The 22370-nt window shown below is 23.8% G+C and overlaps 2 protein-coding genes across 4 annotated transcripts; both read left to right on the top strand.

The window, feature by feature from the left end:
* Positions 1 to 113: 113 nt before the first annotated feature.
* Positions 114 to 17894, top strand: LOC122507760 (FHF complex subunit HOOK interacting protein 2A-like). Of its 3 annotated transcripts, none has more exons than XM_043620641.1 (7): positions 114 to 1451; positions 6501 to 7592; positions 10063 to 10513; positions 13397 to 13760; positions 13847 to 14347; positions 16173 to 16351; positions 17767 to 17894. In XM_043620641.1, exons 1-6 carry the CDS (start codon positions 1422 to 1424, stop codon positions 16282 to 16284), a joined length of 2550 nt encoding a protein of 849 aa, XP_043476576.1. In that variant the 5' UTR covers positions 114 to 1421; the 3' UTR covers positions 16285 to 16351; positions 17767 to 17894. The 3 variants fall into 3 exon arrangements, with proteins under 3 accessions (XP_043476576.1, XP_043476573.1, XP_043476575.1); XM_043620638.1 differs by lacking the exon at positions 114 to 1451 and adding an exon at positions 4063 to 4411; XM_043620640.1 differs by lacking the exons at positions 114 to 1451; positions 17767 to 17894 and adding exons at positions 4063 to 4411; positions 16793 to 16914.
* On the top strand, positions 16842 to 20076 carry LOC122507819 (DALR anticodon-binding domain-containing protein 3). Its single transcript, XM_043620741.1, has 5 exons — positions 16842 to 17117; positions 17767 to 18385; positions 19006 to 19139; positions 19523 to 19690; positions 19957 to 20076. Exons 1-5 carry the CDS (start codon positions 16842 to 16844, stop codon positions 20074 to 20076), a joined length of 1317 nt encoding a protein of 438 aa, XP_043476676.1.
* Positions 20077 to 22370: the final 2294 nt, after the last annotated feature.

The following is a 22370-nucleotide window of genomic DNA, read 5'->3' on the forward strand; positions in this document are numbered from 1 at the left end:
TGTTAAATAATAATATAATAATACAATAACTATTATTATAATTATTATTGTTTCTAGTTTCGAACGTTCAAATGAACATTTTTATTTTATTTTTAAATTCTATTTACAAAATACTCTTTTTTACCTAACTGTTTTCTAAAAATGTAGTTTTTAACTAAATGTTGAATAAATAAATTTTGTTCTTTTAAATTTTCATTAATTTTTCAAACTCTTTGAGTAAAAAGAATATTTCCTTCATTTGAGCATTCGAAACTTTAGGAAAGTTTACTATTCAATAACGCGCGTAAATTGAAACGAAAAATTGTTTCATTTATATAGGAAAAAGAAAATAATAGTCGAGGCAGATATTATTAATATAAAAAAGATATAAATATATATATATTTAAGCATTATAAGTAAAATAGACAGTTACGCAGTCTACTTGAAATTTTTAGGACTTGGACGATTGAACTTCTTTATTTTCTTTCTTCTTGGATTAATTCCAAGAAACAAGTTCGATCAAACTTCCGGGTGCGATTTAAATTTATTGGAGATTATTGTGTGTAAATAGAAGGAATGTGTGACAGATTGTTTGATGTCAAAAATTTGAAGTATTATTTACCTCAAAAAAATTAAAAAAAAAAAAAAAAATAGAAATTGTGAAATTCAGAAAACAAAAATAAATGAGTCAATTTGAATGAATGTATATTACTTGCAAGAGGACGATGAAAAATTTCACTTTAATTTTGAAGAATATTGCATATATAGATCTTATAAAAATTGAATGAACAAAGATTTATTCGAACGTACAAAGATTTATTCAATTTCCTTAATTCCTTTCCGTTTTTCAAACGATTTTTAAAATCAACGAATTTCTCGAATTTTATATTCGAAAAGTCGAATTAAAAAAAAAATTGATGACTCGACTAGTTTGGTGGCCTACAGGTGTTTTTATCTCATTTCTCTTCTTCTCATATTTTATGTGAGAATATCAAAAGGAAAAGTTCTATTTGGCAAAAGGAAGAAATATTTTTTTGCTTCTGAAAATTCATAAATTCGTTCAAAAATATAATCTCGAGATTCCAGAATTAAAAAGATGAGAGAAAAAAAGGAAAAAAGACGTAAATCGAATGAATGTAAATGAAATTAGAAAGTTTCGAATACTAGTCAACAGATCTGATAAGTTTTAACTAAAAATACAATTAGGCACATCCAACGTGACTTTATAATGAGTATAAACTAAGAAAGGAGAGGGAATCGCTCGCAGTAAAGGGACGATAAACTCGACGTTTACTACATTCTTCATTATTGTCATTCAGATAAGATGAAGTACAAGTTAAGTGAAGAAAATATCAGTGAAGAAGCTCAAGATAATATTACAAATATTCTGTTATTCTCAATTTCTACGTTCTTCCACAAAACAATAATTTTTCCCTTTCATCATGTTTCGTCGTTTGCGTAAATTTAAGCGGGTGAGTACACCTTGAAAAGTAGACAATAATTCTCTGGGGGAAAAAGAAAAAAGAAACCCGAAAGAAGACGTTCTTTTATTACTGTCCATAGAGCATTAAAAATCGTACGTCTTCAAAAAAAAAGAAGAAATTTTGCTTCTAGAATTTCAAAACAGACTTGGTATTATTACGCAAAAAATATATTATTATAATGGAGAATTGAAGAAGGTACAAAAACTTCTATTTTATACAAAGAGTCATATGTACTCAAAGAGATAAGAATTATATACAGGTGCTACAAGATATACCGATTAAATACTTTCGACGATATAAAAAATTATTTTTCTTCTTTTTTTTTTAAAAAAAAACTTCATCATTATGATATTCATCACGTTTTATACATTTAAGACTATAAATGTTGTTAATTATGTACACGTTGAGAATGCAAAATAAAATTTATCAAAATCCAATATCAGAAACTTTGATAATTTACAGCAGGAATAAAAAATTTTCTTTACACCTTATATACATAACAAAAAATTATGTAAAAATTCTTAATCTCAAATTCAGTATTAAAAATTTGAATTTTACATTTTTCTTTCAATAATAGTTTTACTGAAAAATTATTAAAAACTCGGCGTAAAAAATTATGTCAGAAAAGTAATAATAAAACATTACTGTAAAAATATAGGAAAATTACTGTATAATAATAATAATAATAATAATAATAATAATAATAATAATAATAATAATAATAATAATAATAATAATAATAATAATAATAATAATAATAATAATAATAAATAATAAAAAGAATAATAATAAAAGTAATAATAACAGGCCTTGGATAGTTCGGCTTTTTCGAATTTTTTCCACTATTTTCAGAAAAGGTCCATTTTTATCGAATTATTTTCAAAAAATGCAACTTTTTAAACTTTTCTTCCAAATATTGCAACAAATTCCAACTTTTTTGGAACAAAATGCTAATTTACTTTGATTTTTACAGTGTACAAAATAATAAATTATAGTAAAATTTTTCAAAATTGTTTTTTGATTAATTTTTCTATAAATAAAGTTTTGAAATAGATTATTAAAAAGTTTTTAAATAATAGATATTTTGTATAGAATTTTATTAAAAATATTTCATTATGTTAAGTATTTCATAAAAATTTTTGATAATCAAATTTTCAAATATTTTAGTTGTAAATTTTTATTGCAAAGTTTTAAAACAATTGAATTCTCAAAAATTATAATAAAAAAATCAAAATGAAAATTTCTTAAAAAAATATATATTAAGAAATTATTTTAAAAAAGTAATTCTTAAAATTATTTTATTATAATTTTTTAAAATTAAATTATTTTAAATAATTTTTCAATTACATATTTCAAAAATTCAAAATATCTACAAAAAATTACATTAAAATTTTTCTAATAATCTAATCTTTTAGAATTATTATTAAAATTTTTAAGAAAACAAAATTATTTTCAAATTTTTTAATTAAAATTCTTTAACAAAAATGATTAGTTTTTTAAATTGTCTGAAAATTCTGTTAAGAAATTTAATTCCTATCTGAAAAAAACCTATTTAAATTTTTTATTTCAACGCAAAATTATTTAATTTTTGAATAATTGAATTAAAAAATTAGTGAAAGTCAGAAAAAAGCAAAATTGTTTTTTCTTGACAATAACTGAATAAAATATAGGACATTTAAAATTTTTTTTTGAATCTTTAATGAATTAAAGCGACTGTTTTTTGGTTTTAAAGTAGATCCGAAGTTTGTAATAGTAATAAAAAGAATAATTGCAAAAATAATAAAAATAAAAACAATAATAATAAATTTAATAAATAACTATATAATTTTAATAAAAAATGAAAAAACTAATATTTCAAATCAATATTTACATAACATAGTCGATAATTACATAAAAGTTAGAATTGTACAATCCTATAAAGCAATTTTAAAATAATTTGCATATTGGCACCTTTTCAAAGGTTACGCATAAATAAAACGATAAAAAGATTTTTAAACGAGTCTTGTTATGAAGAAATAACTTAAATATAAATCTATATAATTATTTAAATAAATAAATAGAAAATAAATATTGCTAATGGTATAAATAATAATCAAATACCTATTTCGAATTTCTTTAAATATTTTTTTCTAAATTCTACTATCATTGCTATTATTCTATTTCATTTACATTCTGATTCATATTTAAATTTCAACTTTTTTTTATCGATTTTGAAACATATATCTGTTTTATCATACGAATTTCAAAACAGCTCTATCTAGAATACCTTGAAAAAAATTTTGAACTAAATCACAATCGATTACTCTCGATACATCGACACTACAATATCGTTCTCGAATTTTCAAAAACTAATTAATAAATATAGAAAAAATGGATTAAAAAAATTAAAAATGATGTTTTTTTCAATTCAATAAAGTGCAAACAGAATTCTAAGTTAGAAAAAAAGAAAAATTCAACAAAAATAGTTTTCAATTTTCCTCAAAATTCAACAATGTCAAACCTTCATTTACCGCCATTTCAAGTATCGATTCTAATCGATCTGTCGAATGAAGAAATATCGAATTATATCTCTCTTGATAAAAAAAATAAAGGAAAAAAAAATAATAATACATTACCCACAATGTTCAGACAGAATCGACAAAATGTCAATGTTTAATTTGTTATAATTAGTTTCTTTCAAGTTTTTATCATATATATATATCACCTGTGATATTATTTATTAACGTGTTACACATACATAGAGAGGAAACGAGAAAGAGAAACGCTCAAAGTAATTAAAAAGTGAAAGAAAATTAAAAACAAAATAATGAAGTCATTTGTTGAATTTTTGCACCTACTGGTTTGCTCTAATTTTATAGAAAAATAAGTTACCAATTCTTCAACACTATAACTAATATTGTAAAATGATTAGCAGTCTTCAAGTTGCTTTAAAAAATGCTATTGACGTGGTGAGTGATGTCATTTCATTATGTCATTAAATAAAAACAAAACTAGCTATTTTATTTTACTTTATTTATTTAGAAGTAAAAATTTTATTTGAACGTTAATAGTGAAACGCTACCGTGTAATCAATTCAAAACAATTGTTTTTCAAGGTTTCGATATTCTAAGCAGAATTTAGCAATAACGATAAGAGTAAAAATAATAGTAATTAAAATTTTTACTATTGATATTGTTTATCTTATTATTATTACTATTATTGTTACTGTTACTATTATTATTATTCTTAAAATTAAAATTATAAATATTAATACGAAATTAGTAATAACGATGAAAGTAGAAATAATAATTGAAATTTTGCCTAATTTCTACTGTTTAGAAATAAAATATAAAATTAAAATATTATTCTTTTACTATTATTATTATTAGTAATATTATTATTATGAATAATTATAGTTTCGTAGGAATTAAATAATAACAAGAAGCAACTAAAAAGATGAAATAATAATTGTTTCTTTATTATTATTGTTCTTTTCGTCATTATTTTTTAACAATTAAATTTTTATTCGTTTCATTATATTTTTTATAATTTGCATTTTCAAGTGTTTTTTAATTTTCAAATTTTATATGTTCTACATTTTTTCGATATTCATCATCGTTCTCATTGTCATTTACATTTATCTGTCGATTATCATTCGTATTTTATTTTCCATTCATGTATTTATGTGTAAACACTTTTTTGTAAATAAACACTTTATTTTCTATTTCATTTGTCTTTTTGTTTTTATCCTATGTCATTTTAAACTAAAAAGAAAAGCATTTTTTATTTTTCCATTCATTCTATAATTTGTCATTATTTTTAAAAATTATTTTTTTTAATTTCTGTAAATTAAAGCATCAAACTAAAGTTATTTAATTTTTATTTTTTTTTATCTCAAGCATATTAAAATTAAAAGAAAAGCATTTTTTATTTTTTCCCCTTATTTGATAATTTGTCTTTTCATTTTCAATTTATTTTTTTCTATTTCTGAAAATTAAAGAATCCTGTCATCAAATTAAAAAGAAAAACATTTTTTATTTTTCCGTTCATTCGACAATTTGCCTTATTCTCAATACATTTTTTTTATTTTAATAATCCTGTCATTAAATTAAAAAGAAACCAATTTTTCATTTTTCCGTTCATTCGACAAATTTGTCTTGATTTTCAATATTTTTTTTTTCAATTTCTGTAAATTAAAGAATTTACGAAAACAAAACTCGTTAAAAATATTTTCATCGCGAAATAATAAGTTTAATTTTGTACAAATTACTTTTATACTTTAACTTTGAAATTCTAAACGATTTTCCTAAAGATTCAAATATTCAAATGACCACGATTTTCTTATATTTCCTTAAAATTTGAATTTTGTTAGGAAATATATTTTTGACAATTTAGAAAATTAATTCTTTTCTGTAAATGTTGAATTTATTTTATTTTTAATTTTAATCCAGTAATTATTGAAAATATTCTTTCATTTGAACGTTCAAAACCTTGGGAAAATTTTTATACTAAAATAAATAGAAACCTTGTAAATGATTACGAATTTCATATTTATTTTTCGTTGTCTTTCTTTCTTTGGAAAAGAAAGAAAAATGATCGATTTAAAGCTTTTTAGTAATATTTTTAAGAAATGTTAAGAAATTATCTCCAGTTTTGAAGGTTCAAGTGAAAGAAATTATTTATTTTTATTTCAAATTCAAATCATATTTAAATTTGCATCACGTCTTAGGAAATAATTAATTATAAAAAATTAATAAATAGATTTACAATTGAAATAATTACTTTTTGAAATTCAATTTAAAAATTTGTATCGAATTGGTTTCGATTTCTACTAAAGTGAGTAATTTTCGAAAATAATTACGCATTGTCAAAAATTTCATTCATTTGAACGCTCCAAATTTTTGTAATTTTTGAGAAATGTTAATTTAATTAAAAATTTTTGTTTTCAAATTTTTAAATTCAATTTAAAATCAAGAATTCAAAGGAAAAATTTGCAATTCATTCAAAACATGAAAAATCTAATCTTCATAAACTTCCTGTGACCTTAATAAATTACAGATAGTTCCACCGGCAACACCGTTTCAAGATTTCACTTATCATTGGAAGCAGCTCATGAATTTTTATGCGGATCATTTAACCGACACTAAAGTACCAATAGAATCGACAGGAATTCCACATCATTTAAATAGACTCCTGGAAATATTAATTCTCGAGGAGAAAACAAGAGAAGAGCCAGGCTCATGTTTGGAATATTTAATACAACACAAACTTCTCGATTTATTAGCAACATTAGCATGTGCCGAATCACCACCAGGAATGAGATTAGTCAGTCTCGCATTTTTTCGCAAACTATTAACAAGATCAAAATTCCCCCTTCTACATCATTCAGCAGTATTTATACCCATTCAAAGACTGATAGAAATTTGTGATGGTAATTTAGCCTCGCCAATTGAAAGTGAAGAAATTCAATTTCTCCTTGCACTTTGTTTTTTAATCTGCAAATATCCACACTGTACAAGTCTTGTCAATGAATCGAGCAATATTCGTAAGGAGAGTACAACAATTCACAATAATGAAACCGATAGAAATAAAATACAAAATATTACCTACGTTCCCGATAGGCGATGTAGTAATACAAATCCCCTATTTAAACCACTGAATACCCAAGCGATAACACTGGTGAATCCTGATTTATTTTCTGCCACTAGTGGAGCACGTTTGGTTCGTTATAAGAGAATCTCGAGAAATATTGAGAAGAATACACAGGAAACATTGGAGCACAGAAGAAATGATACACAAAATATTCCCACATGTTCGAATATATCTAGTCAATCGAATGAATCGCCGGAAAATATTTCACAATCATCGAGTCCAACTTCACAAAAATGTAGTTTCGACACGATTGGAAATAATTGTGATAGTCAAGATAATGAGAATTCAAGTAATGTACCTGATGATATAGAAGCAGCTTCTTGTGATATTGTAAACACTATTATAAATGACATCGAGAATGTCAAAATAAATTCTGACTCTAGGAGAAAGCATTCCCGTGAAGAGAACACTAATGTAGATAATTCTTTGAGTGATTTAGAAAATTCAAGTTCTAAGTGTCTACTTATTGACGCCCTCAAAAGTTACATTAACAGTGCTGTGAGTATTTTTCAAACAAAGTTGCTAGCAAAATTTTATTTTAATTATCCCTGACTTTTTTCCTGTTTTTCACATTTTCCCTAAACTTCTAAGGATTATTTTGTTCCACTCCAAAATTAATTAGACACACAAAAAAATTATGACCCTAAAGATAATCCACAAGTTTTAAAAGTTCAAACGAAATGAGGTCGAAGTCCGCAAAGTTTTTAAAAACGAAAAATTAAAAAAGAATTCTTAAAGTTTTTTTTAAGTTATCTTCAATTCAAAATAATTTTTAATATTCATGTTCGTAATTTTTCAGAACTGAATTGTTACTTAAAAGACAATTGTTCGAAAAATGAATCTAAAGCCAAAATAAAATAAATTTTCGAATTATTATTTTATTTTCGTTTTTAAAAACATTGTGAATATTTTCTAGGTTGACATAGGTCAAGGAAATTATAGAATTCAAGGGAAATAAAATTGGTCAAGGGAATCAGAGAAATGTCAGGGAATTTTACTAAAAGTACTGGAAAAATCATTAGATTTCTAGAATTGATAAAAAAAATTCTACTTTTTGGTGTTCAGAAACTTATTAAAATATTAGAAATATTTATAAAACTGAAGTTACGAACATTTATGTCAATGAAATTAAATATAAAAGTTTTTAATTTTTCAATAACTATCGTCTTTCCCGCATTGATTGGATTGAAAATCTCTTTACGATACAATGGGAATAATAATTAAGTTCCTTTTACAAAAAATTTTATGCTTCTTAGTCTTAAAAAAATTTCGTTTTGCCATAATAAAAAAATTTGGTAACTTTAGTTTCATAAATATTTAATTCTTCTTGAATTTTTTTTCGCTTTCAAATTTCTTCTTTTAAATAAATATTTAATTATTATTTTTCCACAAGAATTAAAACTCAAAAATTTTAAATTCAAAACGTTTTCAAATTTAATTATTTATTAAAACTGCAAACGAAATTCTTCTAAAATTCAATTATTTTATGAATTATGAAGTGAAATAATAAAATAATATAATATGATAAAAATAATTTTACGAAATTTTTTTAAGAATTAAATTATTTTAAATAAATTCAATTTTATATTCTGTTAAGTTCAATTATTGCCAGAAATTGAAATCAGGAATTTTAATACAAAATTTTTAATTTTTTTCTATTTCTGATAATAATTCAATTATACAGAATCTGAAATTAAATTTATTTTAAACGATTCAAGTCTTAAAAAATTTTCATAAAACTATTATTTATAAATTCTTCAGAGAATAATTTTACTTAAAAGTTTAAGAAATAATTGAGTTTTGAATGATTTCTGTTTGTAAATTTCTAGGAATAATTGAATTTCAATAGGTTCTAAATTTGAAATTTTTAAAAATTTTTAATTCTTATAGCAAAATAATAGGTAATATTGATTAAATATTTATTTTAAAAATTATTTTTTCAAAGGAAACAAAATTTTTAGAAATCTAAAACCATCTGAAATTTAATTAATTATAAAAATTGCGAATTCAATTATTTTTATTCGGAAATTTTAAGTAATTAAAAATTATTGTTCATAAATTATTTAACAAACAATTATTTGTTAAATAATTTTTGAACAATAATTTTATGAAAGAACTATAAAAATTAAAGTATTTGAAATTTAAATTAAATTCTACAGTCGGTAAAATTCAATTACTATTAGAATCTGAAATAAATTTAACGATTTAATTAAAATTTGTCTGAATTTCCAAATTTGTGAGATGAACAAACCAATTTAAGAAGAATGAAAGAATTTTACTATTTTCAATTATTGCTAGACACCAAAAAACAGAATTTTTTTACCAATTCTAGAAATGTATGTAATACTTTTTTCCAGTATTTCTGATAGTTTCTTGATTTTTTGCTGATTTCCCTGATTAATTGAAGATCCCAATCAAAAAACCGGTTGTAATCTTTTCAAGCTGAAAATCATTGTTATATCAAAAATAAAAAAGTTTTAAATCAAAAAAAGTTTAAAGTTTATAAAGTTTTTCGACGTTGGTGAAGTTCACAACGTTTATAACCAACAATTTATAAGAAAAAATTGTTATTAATTTATGGTTTAAAATGTTTTACATACTTTTTTGGTCAATAATTCAAAAAATAAAAATTTGAAAACAAAAAATGATGTTTTTCTCGTTAAAAAATATTTTTCTTTCTTTAAACGTTGTAAATTTCACTGACGTAATTTTTGAAAAAACATTTTTGTAATCTTTATACAAATACGAAATATTTACAAAGAAATTGAAATTTTAAACTTTTTTTTTATTCAGAGATCGAAAATCTTGAGTCTTAAAAAATTACCACCAGTTCTTTGATCCGGACCATCAATTTTACTTTTCCCGACTTTTTCCCATAATTTCCCGATTTTCTCGATCTGTGGCAACTCTGTCCAATTAATCCTCAATTTCTCAAAATCATCAATTTAAAAATTGTCTAAATTTTCAGGACAACACAGTGAGAATAAGAGCATGCGAGGGAATTATGGTATTGGCGTCTTTGGAAGAAACGTCCTTCATTAATTCGATAGCTCAAAGTGATCTTCCACTAGTTCTATCGAAACGTCTAGAAATTCTCTTCAATGCCATACCGGCCCACGTATTTCCCAATGAAATCGATGACGTCGAAGTAACCTGGGGTTTGGATTCACCACTTCTAACCAGTGAGAAAAAATTCCCCGGATGTCGTCGTGTGGCAGCATTTTTCATGTGGCTCGATTTTTGTGATCAATTGATAAAGGAGGCGCATCCAAAAATTGCTGAAATTGTCGCTAAAACAATAAGAATCGAATTTTTCGAAACAATTGTAACGCCTGCTCTCTCCGAGCATCATGTCGTGCTGGTGACATCCTTAATTACAAAATGCTTCAAGGAAATCACGTCCCTCTATTTAAGTCGTGGTAAATATTTAAATTAATATTACTGCTATATTCAGGGCTCGAAACAGTGAAAGTATTTAAAAATACGGATTTTATGGACCAAAAAAATGAAAAATTACGGACCAATTACTGACAAAAATATAATCAGTCCAAGTCAAATAAAAGAACATTTTTCTTAAAACTACAAATTAGATTTTTCATAACTATAAAACATGAAGATATCGATAACTCCAAGTCTTCGACTGAGAGTGATCGATTTCTTCATGTTTTATAACAATTAAAAATGATCGAGTGATAAAATCATGAACAATTCAATTAATATTTACAAGAATTTTTAACTAAAATTCTTCTTTAAATCGATTATTTTTAATAATTTTCGAAAAAGTTCTTTGACAATTTTCAAATCCATTTGTTTACAATATTCAATTTTACGAAATTTCAATTATTCGTAAAATCTTCAATTAATTAAATATTAGAAAATAAAAACTTGAAATAATTTTTAAAAATTTCGATTAAACTTTTTCAAAAAAATTAATTTCAAAATTCAATTATTTTAAAAAATTCACGCTATATTGCTTTTAATATTCAATTATTATCTAAAATTTTATCTAAAATTAATTTTTAAATCAATTTTTATTAGAAAATTCTACTAGACTTCAATTATTTAAATACAAAAATAAATAATTTATTGAATAATTAAATGTTTCTTAAAATTCAATTCCCATTACGAATCGTTATCGACAAATTTTCAAATGATTGAATTATATCAACGAATTTTAATAAAACTTTTTTAAAAAATTACATTTTTCGAGAATTTCTATTAAACTTGTATTAAAAATAATTGAAATTCTCCAATCAATTTTATTATTTGTAAAAATAATTGAATCCCTAAGAAGAATTTTATTAGTTTTTAACAATATTTTTTTTACAAAATTTCAATTATTCGTAAATTCTTCAATTAAATAAATATTAGAAAAGAAAAACTTAAAGTAATATTAAAAAAATTCAAGTAAACTTTTTTAAAAAAAATATTTTGAACTTCAAAAATTTTAAATTTTAATTGAATTTCAAAATTCAATTATTTATAAAAATTCACGCTATATTGCTTTTAATATTCAATTATTATCTAAAATCGATTTTTAAATCAATTTTTATTAGAAAATTCTACTAGAATTCAATTATTTAAATACAAAACTAGATATTTTATTAGATAATTAAATGTTTCTTAAAATTTAATTCTCTTAAAGAATCGTTATCAACAAATTTTCAAATAATTGAATTATATCAACGAATTTTAATAAATTTTTTAAAAATAATTACATTATTCGAGAAATTCAATTAAAATTGTAGGTATTAAAAAGTAATTAAAATTCCATACTGAGTTTTATTTTTTGTGAAAATAATTGAAACTCTAAGAAGAATTTATTAGTTTTGAACAAAATTTTTTTTACAAAATTTTAATTATTCGTAAATTCTTTAACAATTAAATATATATTAGAAAATAAAAGTTTTAAATAATTCCAAAAAACATCAGGAATTAAAGTTTATCAAAAAAATAAATTCCACAGAATTGTTAGTTAAAAATATGAAAAATCAAATTTTTAAAAAGTTTAATCTGAAACCTTTTCAAAATTCAATTATTTCTAAAAATTTACGTTCTAATGCTTTTAAAATTCAATTATAATCTAAAATCTTAACTATGAAATTCATTTTTAAATCAATGTTCATAAGAAAATTCTACTAAAATCCAATTATTTAAATACAAAAATATCAATTTATTGAATAATTGCATGTTTCTTAAAATTGAATCTCATAAAGAATTTTATCTATAAATTTTTAAATAACTGAATTCTTTTGACGAATTTTAATAAAATTTTTAAGAATATTTTCTAGGAATTTGATTAAAATTTTATTAAAAATAATTAAAATTCTGGAATGAGTTTTATATTATTTATGAAAATAATTAAATTCCTAAAAAGAATTTTATTATTTACGAAAATAATTGAATCCCCGTAAAAATTGTATTATTTATGAAAGTAATGGAATGATTGCGAAGAAATTTATAAAATATTTGTAAATAAAGAAATTCCTGTAAAATTTTTTATTATTTTTTGAAAATAATTAAAAGTTTGTGTAGAATTTTATTAAATTTTTTTTTAAATAATTGAATTCTTTAGGAAAATTTTTGAAAATAATTGAATTTCAGAGAAGAATTTAATTATTACTAAAGATAATTGAATTTTTTATGAGAATTTGAAAAAATTTTTGAACATAATTGAATTTCTGCGAAGAATTTTTTTACTTTTGAAAGTAATTGAATTTCTGCAATAATATGTAATTTCTCTAAAATTATCCAAATTAGAACTTTTCATCCTTTTTGAATCAAATTACGGACTTTACGGACCTTTTAAAAAAAACGGACTTTTACAGACTTGAATCAAATTTACGGACTCAGTTCGAGCTCTGTATACTCCTTAATATTTTCCTCAGCAAGAACTAAAAGTACCAAATTCCTCTTATTTATTTTTATTAAATTGTCTTATTAATCACGTCCCTCTATTTAAATCCTGGTAAATATTTTTCTGCTACATTCCGCAATATTTTCCTCAGCAAAAACTAAAAGTAAAAGATTAACATTATTAGTTTTTCTTAGTCGATTTTTTTAGTAATTACCTATGTCTGCAATATTCTGCAAAATTCCTCTGAAAAAACTAAAAGAAAAAGATTTCTATTTTTTATCAATTACTTCCCTCTATTTAAATCGTGGTAAATATTGACTGCATTCTGCAATATCCTTCAGCAAAAGCTAAAAGTAAAAGTTTTCTATTAGTTTTGTTGTTGTTGTTGTAAATTTGAGTCTAAAATTATAACTTATCCGAACTACTAATTAAAATTCCTTTACAGAATTGAGTTTTTGGCTGGTTGGACAACACAGAAATCCCGATATTCCGAATGTTTGGTCATGGCCAGTATTGCATAGATTAATTGACAATTGCTGCACGGACAGTGATGACTTGACAGTAGAGACATTGAAATTATTCGAGGAGATGATTGAGAAAAGAGACGAGCATATACTACATTGTCTTGTATTAACGTACTTAACGAATCGAGGATACTATGATAATAGTGCCGCGGATAGTGCAATTGCTTCTTGGAGTGATGAAGAGGACGAGCGAGAGAGAGAAAAGAAGAGTGCACTCGATTTATCAAGTGGAATAAATCATAGTCGAACTCTGGCACCGAGCAATATTCACAGAATTCTCAATTGGTAATTTATTCTCCTAACGAGATAGAATTTTAATTTCATCACAAAGTATTCCGAATTCTGATTTTTCTTTTTTTTTTTGCTTTTAGCTTCTTGTCTTTGATACCGAGACAACTACAAACGGATTTCGAGGCGAATCGATACGAGCGTTACATGCTTGATTGGGAAAAGCAATATTCATTAGTATTTGCAGATTGTGCTCTATTTGCCTGGCCTTTGGAAGCAGTGACTGTGGACGATTCTGCAAGTTCTGATTCGCGACCAGAAGCTGATCATTGTTCGACTAGATTTTATATGGGCCCATTTTTATCAATGCTTTTGGAGAAAGTCAGCAATATTCCTAATCAAAAACACGATATCAATTTACAGTTAACTATTGTGATATCTAAATTAGCACTCTTACCTCATCCATATTTACACGAGTTTCTTTTGAATCCACTGATACCATTGACAATTGGAAAACGAAGTTTGTTTATTTGCCTACAAAGAGTTGTCAAGCACTTGATGAGTGAAGTGCAAAAAACTCCTAATTACAAGCAACTTCTCAAAGAGACTAGACACAGACTGTTTGAAGATACCACCATCGATCCGTACGTATCATAATCAACAGGGTTGTTACAAAAATTTAATTTTGTTTTTCCCTGACTTCTCCCTGATTTCCAGATAAAATTTTCCCTTTTTTCTTGACCCTAAAGAATATTCTGATTCACTCTAAAAATTATTAGATACTCAAAAAAATGTTCTATTAGATTTATTTACAAATTTCTTTAATTAAGAATATTGTTACTGTAATTTCTTCAAAATTATTTTTATCCCTTTATAATTCAATGATTATTTTCTATCATTTTTAACTAAAGTTCTTCTTTAAATCAATTATTTTTAATCATTTTTGATAAAGTTCTTTTGAGAATTTTCAAATTAATTTGTTTATAATTCCATTTTACGAAATTTTGATTATTCGGAAATTCTTCAATTTAATATACATTAGACAATGAAAAGTTGAAATAATATTAAAAAATTTTGACTAAGCTATTTGAAAAAAATTAGTTTCATAGAATTTTTAACTTAAAGTATGAAAAATTTAGATTTTCAAAGATTTTAATTTGAAATCTTCTCCAAAATTCAATTATAATCCAAAACTTTAAGTTAAATTAATTTTTAAATCAATTTTTATTAGAAAATTCTACGAGAATCCAATTATTTAAATACAAAAATAAATAATTTATTGAATAATTCAATGTTTCTTAAAATCTAATTCTCATAAAGAATTTGATTAACAAATCTTTAAATAATTGAATTCTTTCGGCGAATTTTAATAAAAATTTTAAGAATAATTATATTTTTTGAGGAATTCCGATTAGAATTGTATTAAAAATAATTGAAATTCTGCAATTAATTTTATTATTTATGAAAATAATTGAATTATTGCAAAGAATTTCATAAAAAAAAGTTCCAAACGATTGACTTTTACAGAAAAAATTATGCAAATTCTGTTTTTAATAATTGAATGCCTGTGAAATTTTTATTATTTCAGAAAATAATTGAATATTTTCTAAATATTGTTTTTAAATAATTAAATTCTTTTAGGAAATTTTAATAAATTTATAAACATACAAATTATTGAATTAAGAAAAATTTTTTAAAACAATTTGATATTGTTATTTATGAAAATGATTGAGTTTCTCCGAATGATTTTATTATTTATGAAAATAATTGAATCCCTAAAACGAATTTTAAAATTTATAAATATAATCAAATTACTGCGAAGAATTTAGTGCCAAATATTAAAACATTTGGAATTTTCGAAAAAATTTATGCAAATTCTGTTTTGAATAATTAAATTCATGTAAAATTTTTATTTTTTTGGACATAATTTAATGTTTTTGTAGAATTTTATAAAAAATTTTGTTTAATAATCGAATTCTTTTGGAAAATTTGATTAAAATAGTAGAATATTGAAAATTATTGAATTAGGAAAGTTTTCTTAAATAATTGAAATTTTGCCATAAATTTTTGAAAATAATTGAATTTTGCAATGAATTTTATTAAAATTCCTGAAAATAATTGAATTTTGTTGAAGAATTTCGCTATTCATTTATAATGATAATTGAAATGATGACAAATTTTTTTAGATTTTTCAAAAATAATTGAATTTCGGTGAAGAATTTTATTAAATTTGAAAATAATTGAATTCTTGTGATGAATTTTAATAAAATTCCTGAATATAAATTAATTTTGGTAAAGAATTTTCCTATTTATAAAGTTAATTGAAATGTTGACGAGAATTTTTTAAAAAAATTTTGAAAATAATTGATTTTCTAGAAAGAATTTTGATATTTATTAATAATAATAAAAAAATTACTGAAGACATTAAGTTTTTGTTTAATAAAAAAATCATATTTATTCTTTTTCCAGGGCCAAAGAAAATATTCTATTTGAAAGTGTGATTATAATGGAAGAATTCTGCAAAGAACTTGCAGCTATAGCCTATGTCAAATATCATCATTCCTTGCCAATCAAATGTTGACTTAATGTTAAATATAGTTAGTATTAAAAATATACCTATAACGAAGAATATTTTAGTCTAAGAACTTGTAAGTATTTCACAATTTTACTTAGAAATTGTAATAAGCATTTCATTGTAATCTTTCATAAAAAGATCATATAGATATTTTTCATAATAGAAATTATAAAGTAAGATTTAAAAGAAAATTACACATTTTTGTGCACAATTTCGTTACTGTAAATAAAAACTTAAAAATCTAAACCGCAAGTAACAATACTTTCGATTTTTAATATATACCTTGCGTTTGATTGTTTGTTTAAAACCAAAAAGGTTTAAAAACATCAAAACAAGAACAAAAAAGTGAGGTTATCTATAATAACGAAAATTGCCAATTCATTGAAAAATGAATAAAATAGTAATAAATTTACCTTGTTGAACTTTTTAAACATGTATAATGTAATTCAATATCCATATTTAAAATCCTGATAATTGACAAAACTGACAAAACGAAAACAATCTCGTCTTTGAGGTTAGGTTTCTAGTTTTCTACTTTAGCCACAAAGTGCGTGTAGCTCCAGATGGAAAATTCAATAAATTGTCATGTAAATGAACTGGCGAGGAATATATTCAATGAATTAACTAATTTAGACAGAAATACTTTTAGTATTATTAGAATAAACTGTGAAAAATTGTCAAAGAACGGAGAACTATGTTTTCTCACCAACCGTCAGGTCTGGAATGCCTGCGTTCCAAAAGGCATCGACAATTTGCCACCAAAAGGTATTTTAGAATACTATGTGAAAAATAAAAATGCAAATGGAAATTGTTCAACATATGATGAAATTGTACAAAAAGTGAGTAATTTTTGTCTAAATTGTTATAAATAAATTAGCAAAAATATCGTATCAAGAGGAAAATACTAGAGTGACATAACCTCATTTTTTCGGAGCGAATCGAACAAATTCATCAAATTTAACACTTTCAAGCCTTTCAAGCAAAAGATTATTAAAAGCATTTCAATCTTCTAAAAAAGTAAATTTAAGGTAATTGATTTAAATATATAAATGACAATTGTACTATTTTTTACCTTTCAAAAGAATTTAAAGCTTTGAACTTTTGTGTCGCAACTCTTGCACACAAGGTTAGTTTCCTGGTTTTTCCGATTTTCCAAAAAGTATTTTCAAAATTGTTTTCTACAAAAATTTTAAGTCTATGTAAACATAATGAATTTGTTCAACTATTTTTTAGCTTAAAAATTAAAGTATTTGTTCTGATAAATTTAGAAGGAACGAAAATATCAATGAAAATGAAAATAATCTGTAGAATTAATCAACTTGTGAATAAATATTATATTTATTCACAAGTTGATTAATTCTACAGATTATTTTCACGAGAAAAAATTCATAGCACAAAGAAAAGTATAAAATTTGTTTGCTTATTTAAAATAACTTTAAAAATCCAAATAATACACTGACATTTTACTAATTATTTTTCCTTTTCCAGGCCTTCAGTTTACTAGAAGCAAAATCCCAAGAATGGTCTCTACAAATAAATTCCTTTTCCCTACAAAACGAAAGATTATGTCTATTTCTAAACAGAACACAAGCATTATCATTGGCAATAAAAAATGCCATAAACAATGGTTTTTTATATGGTCAAAAGGCATTGGGTGACGAAAGTTATACATTCCGAATTCAAGTCGACGATGAATCAGAATTATCTAATCAACGATTGTATTTTTTGAAGGAATTTTTCGAAAATATTTTAAAACTACAAGGATATAGAATTTCCACGGAGAAAAGTGATAACAATTATATTTTAACGACAAAATCCGAGGGTATTATTAAGGAAAATTATAAAAAAATCGTCTGCGGTGTTGTTAAAAATCCAGAAAATAAATCCAAAGAGAAATGTACAACGTGGAATTCCTATTTGACTGGTAAAAAGGAAGAATTAAAAAAATTGAATTCTCACAAATACCAGAATGACGATAAGGAGGAAGACGATGAGGAGAATATAAAACAAATTGCAACGATAGGAGTGAAATTTGCATTTTTATCAGTGAAACCTAGTCGTTGTGTACTTTTGAAAAAATTCCAAACTTCGGATGATACAATGAAAGGTATTTTTTCATTTTACTGATAATATAAAATTTGAAGTCTGGAAAAATACTGAACGTTCACATAAGTTTATTTATTAGTCAATAAATAATTAAGAATATTTTCGAATAATTTCAAATTAAAAAAATTGTTTTTAACTGGAAACAGATTTTTTTTGTCATGGAAAGTTTAAATATTGATTAAATAAATATTACGACATTTAAATTTTAAATTAAACTCTTGAATAAGAATATGAATTTTAATACTAATTTTCGCAATTAATAATATTAATTCCTCTTATTTTATATAATAATTTCGTCATAAAATATTTCTAACAAAATAGAAAATTTGAAATTGAAAACAAATGCACGTTTCTAAAATTTCCAACGTTCAAATAATATTTTTTTACTTCTCTTAATTTAAAAAAAAAATATGTTTTATATTAATTAAATTTTGGTAGTAATTTCTAAAAATATTTAAGCGGAAAAAAATCATTCACTTGAATGTTAAAAACTTTAGAAAAATACCTACAAATACGAATTTTTAACAAAGTGGATGAAACAGAAAATTTTTAACATGAACGTTCAGAATATTCAGGAACAACAATTTTTTTCTAATCTACAATTTCAATATTATTTTTCAGAGGCAGCTTTTATTCTCTACAATACTGCAAGAATAAAGGCAATTTTAAATAAATACGAAGAGAAAGTTATCGATGCAAAATATCCAAAACTTCTAAACATCGACGATATTGATTTTTCCTGCCTTTCTCAAGAGGTGACAATTTTTTAATATTAATATAACGAAAAAAATTTACATAAACACTGCACTGAACAAAATTTATTTAATTCAAATAACCGCTTACTTGTCTATTATCAAATAAATATAATATCAAATAATTTTGATTTAAATCAAATTATTTCAATCAATAATTTCAATATTTAAAGCAAATACTATTTAATTGATTTAAATGAAAATTATTTGATATTATATTTATTTGATAATAGACAAATAATCGGTTTTAATATATAAATATTTTTGAATTTTAATCATATAAATATTTTTTTAGTGTATTTGTAATTCAATTAAATCAATTAAATTAATGATTTAATTTAATGAAAATTTATTTTAATCAATTAAATAATTTTTCATTTTTGCAGGAAGAATGGGAATTAGTTTTTAATTATATTCTACAATATCCTGAGATGGTGATGGGCTGTGTTAAACAAAAACCATCTTTAGAAGCGTGTCCACAATATATTTGCTCCTTTTTGAGCAGACTTTGTCAACATTTTAGTGTGTATTATAGACGAAGTCGTGTTCTAGTTGTAAGTATCGAATAATTTATAAAAATATTATTTCAGATGATTTTTTATTTAAAAAACTTTGGTTTGCAACTATTTTTTACGCCAAGGGAATTTTGTTCTCAAAATCAAAACAGTCAGTAAGTAAATTATTTTTCTGTGATATGAATTCAAAAAAAAATTCTTTTCCTGTAATTTTCAAATTTAGACCAAGTTTTTTAAGCAACAATCATCTCAAAAAAATTTCACTCCAAATTTCAAAATTCTAATAAAACTAAAATTTTTTTCAGGACGGCTATAGTCATTTAATGCCAACGGTGATGGCGAGAATTTATTTACTACGAAGTTTACTTATTGTTTTAGAAAATTCACTGTCTATTTTTGGCATAACTCCTATGTCAAAAATGTAGAATTGCCTTCGTAAAAATAGAAATGTAAATTTATCTATTTTACCCTTTATAAAGGGTAAATTTTTTTTCATATTGAAAAAAGGTCCATTTACATAAAATTTATATATTTTTTTTACGCGATTTATAGAGATAAAAAAAGATTATTGCAATTATAAAAAAAAATTCTCGTAGTCATATATTTTGTTTCAAAATTATAAAGAAAAAAAAATGTAAACGTCAAATCTATTTAAAAAACCAATAAATTGCGAATACTAAAAAAAATAATGATTCAATAGAAAATTTATAATTACATGTTTTTTAATTCTGGTGACTAGCTGTCTGTTTCGCCAGCATTAAAAAGACTTCTTATCGCAACTGATAACATTGCGAATTAATTCATCGCGCTATGTATAGTTCGGTTTATACATGTTTTCATGAATTTAAAATCACAATATTTATGAGTCGTCTGCCAGGCAGACATTCTTTGCCTGTCGCATCGAAAAAAAAACTTAAGTTCATTCTTTTGTCGAGCGAAAAAATTCTATATAGTCTATAATAATGTACTTTAATTAATGAATTTTTCCTCTTAAAGGAAAATAAAATTCTCAAGTTTCCTTTTGAATGGAAAACTCATTAAAGAAGAATAATCTATTTATAAATATTGAAAAAGAAAAAATATTTCCTTGCAAGAATACAAAAAGAGGAATTTAATCAATTATAAGTGCAGATAAATTAAAAAAGTGACGACTAATTACAACACAGTACGAAAATGAAATAGAAAGAAAAAATGTCTAATACCGCTCGTAATTCTTGTGCAACAGATAAGAAATTTCTTTACTTTTAAAAAAATGTTTAAAATTTAAAAACTAAATAGTCTCACTTTTTGGAATTGTTCAAAAAAGTTATAAAAAATGTAGTTTAATTTTTCAGAAATTGAGAAATATTCGAAAAGAGAGAAAAGCAATAATTTTTTCTCTAGAAACAATATTGAATAGAACAGAATTTTGTTCAATTTAAATAAATAAATTACCTGTAACGAGAACTTAATTGAGATTTTCCATCTTTCCTTTTTCCCTCAATGCCACATCCGGTGAATAAGTCAACATTTAATTGTCTACCTTTGACAAAAAAGATTTATCAAAATTAGTTTACATTTATTTCTCTTCTAATTTTTGAAACATTGTATAAAATTGCGAAATACTGTCCAGGAACAACAAAATCGGAAAATTTTAGGTTATATTTCATGCAGTTTAGAAATTTTATATATGTATATAGATATATATTTGCATGTGTATAAAATAAGAATAACGGAAAATTGTTAAGAAACAAATAATTAGAAAAAGGTGTGAAAATAAAGATATACTTACAATTTGATCAAAAAATATTCATTGCCTCTTCTCATTGTCATAAATTAGCGAAATTTCGCTTCCAATAATTAAAATCCTACACACTTGTTAGTCTATATGAACGTTGTGAACATGTGAACAAATACGGGACAAAATTTAACAATGACTTTCCCTCCGAAAAAACAAAATAAAAACCATAACCTCAAAATGTTTATACCAAAAAAACACGTTGTGAAGCAAATTTATATCGTTATAAAAAACAATTTACATAGTTTATTTTCAAAGCACGTTTATACCGAAATCAAAGAGTTATAGAATTTGAGACAAGCAAAACAATGGCAAACGAATGTAATAAGAGGCAGCTGTTTGTTTTGTTTTCAAGCATGAGATTCACGTGACACGGTCACGGCCGGCGCTGGTGGCGCCACCAACGGCAATAAAGAAACGAGCATTTCTATTGGTTAATGCAATGCACTCGCGCACTGGACAACCAATCAGCGTTTGGTTTACTGGCAATTCTCACTGCTTCCACAGTGCAGTCGTTTGACTGGTTTGACATCGATAAATGCGTGAGAGTGTTCGCGAAGTGCGGAGGTGTAGGTTGTTGTTCGTCGTAGTCGTCGGCTTGTCGGCTCGTCGTCGTCGGTTACTTTTTCATCTAATTATTATTTAATTATCATAATAGTCAAGTGTTCAAGTGTAGTTTTAACAAAACGGCTCTTGCCTTTTTATAATTTCAACCTTGTAAACCAGGCAAGGTTACGCTACTCCTGTCGCTCTGCGTTCGATGACCGAATGTAAAAGGAGAACCTTTCCCGTGTAAAATATCGAGCTCGCTTCTAAATTGCCAAGCCAAGGCTCGCAGAATTTATAAATTCTATATCCCGAACCTGAATCTGAGATCGTGCTACTAAGAAAACACGGGGGATATATTTTTTTTTTTGTAATATATATTCGTGTGTATAATAA

Source organism: Leptopilina heterotoma, unplaced genomic scaffold, assembly GCF_015476425.1.
Source record: "Leptopilina heterotoma isolate Lh14 unplaced genomic scaffold, ASM1547642v1 Lhet_51, whole genome shotgun sequence".
Classification (NCBI taxonomy): Eukaryota; Metazoa; Arthropoda; class Insecta; order Hymenoptera; family Figitidae; genus Leptopilina; species Leptopilina heterotoma.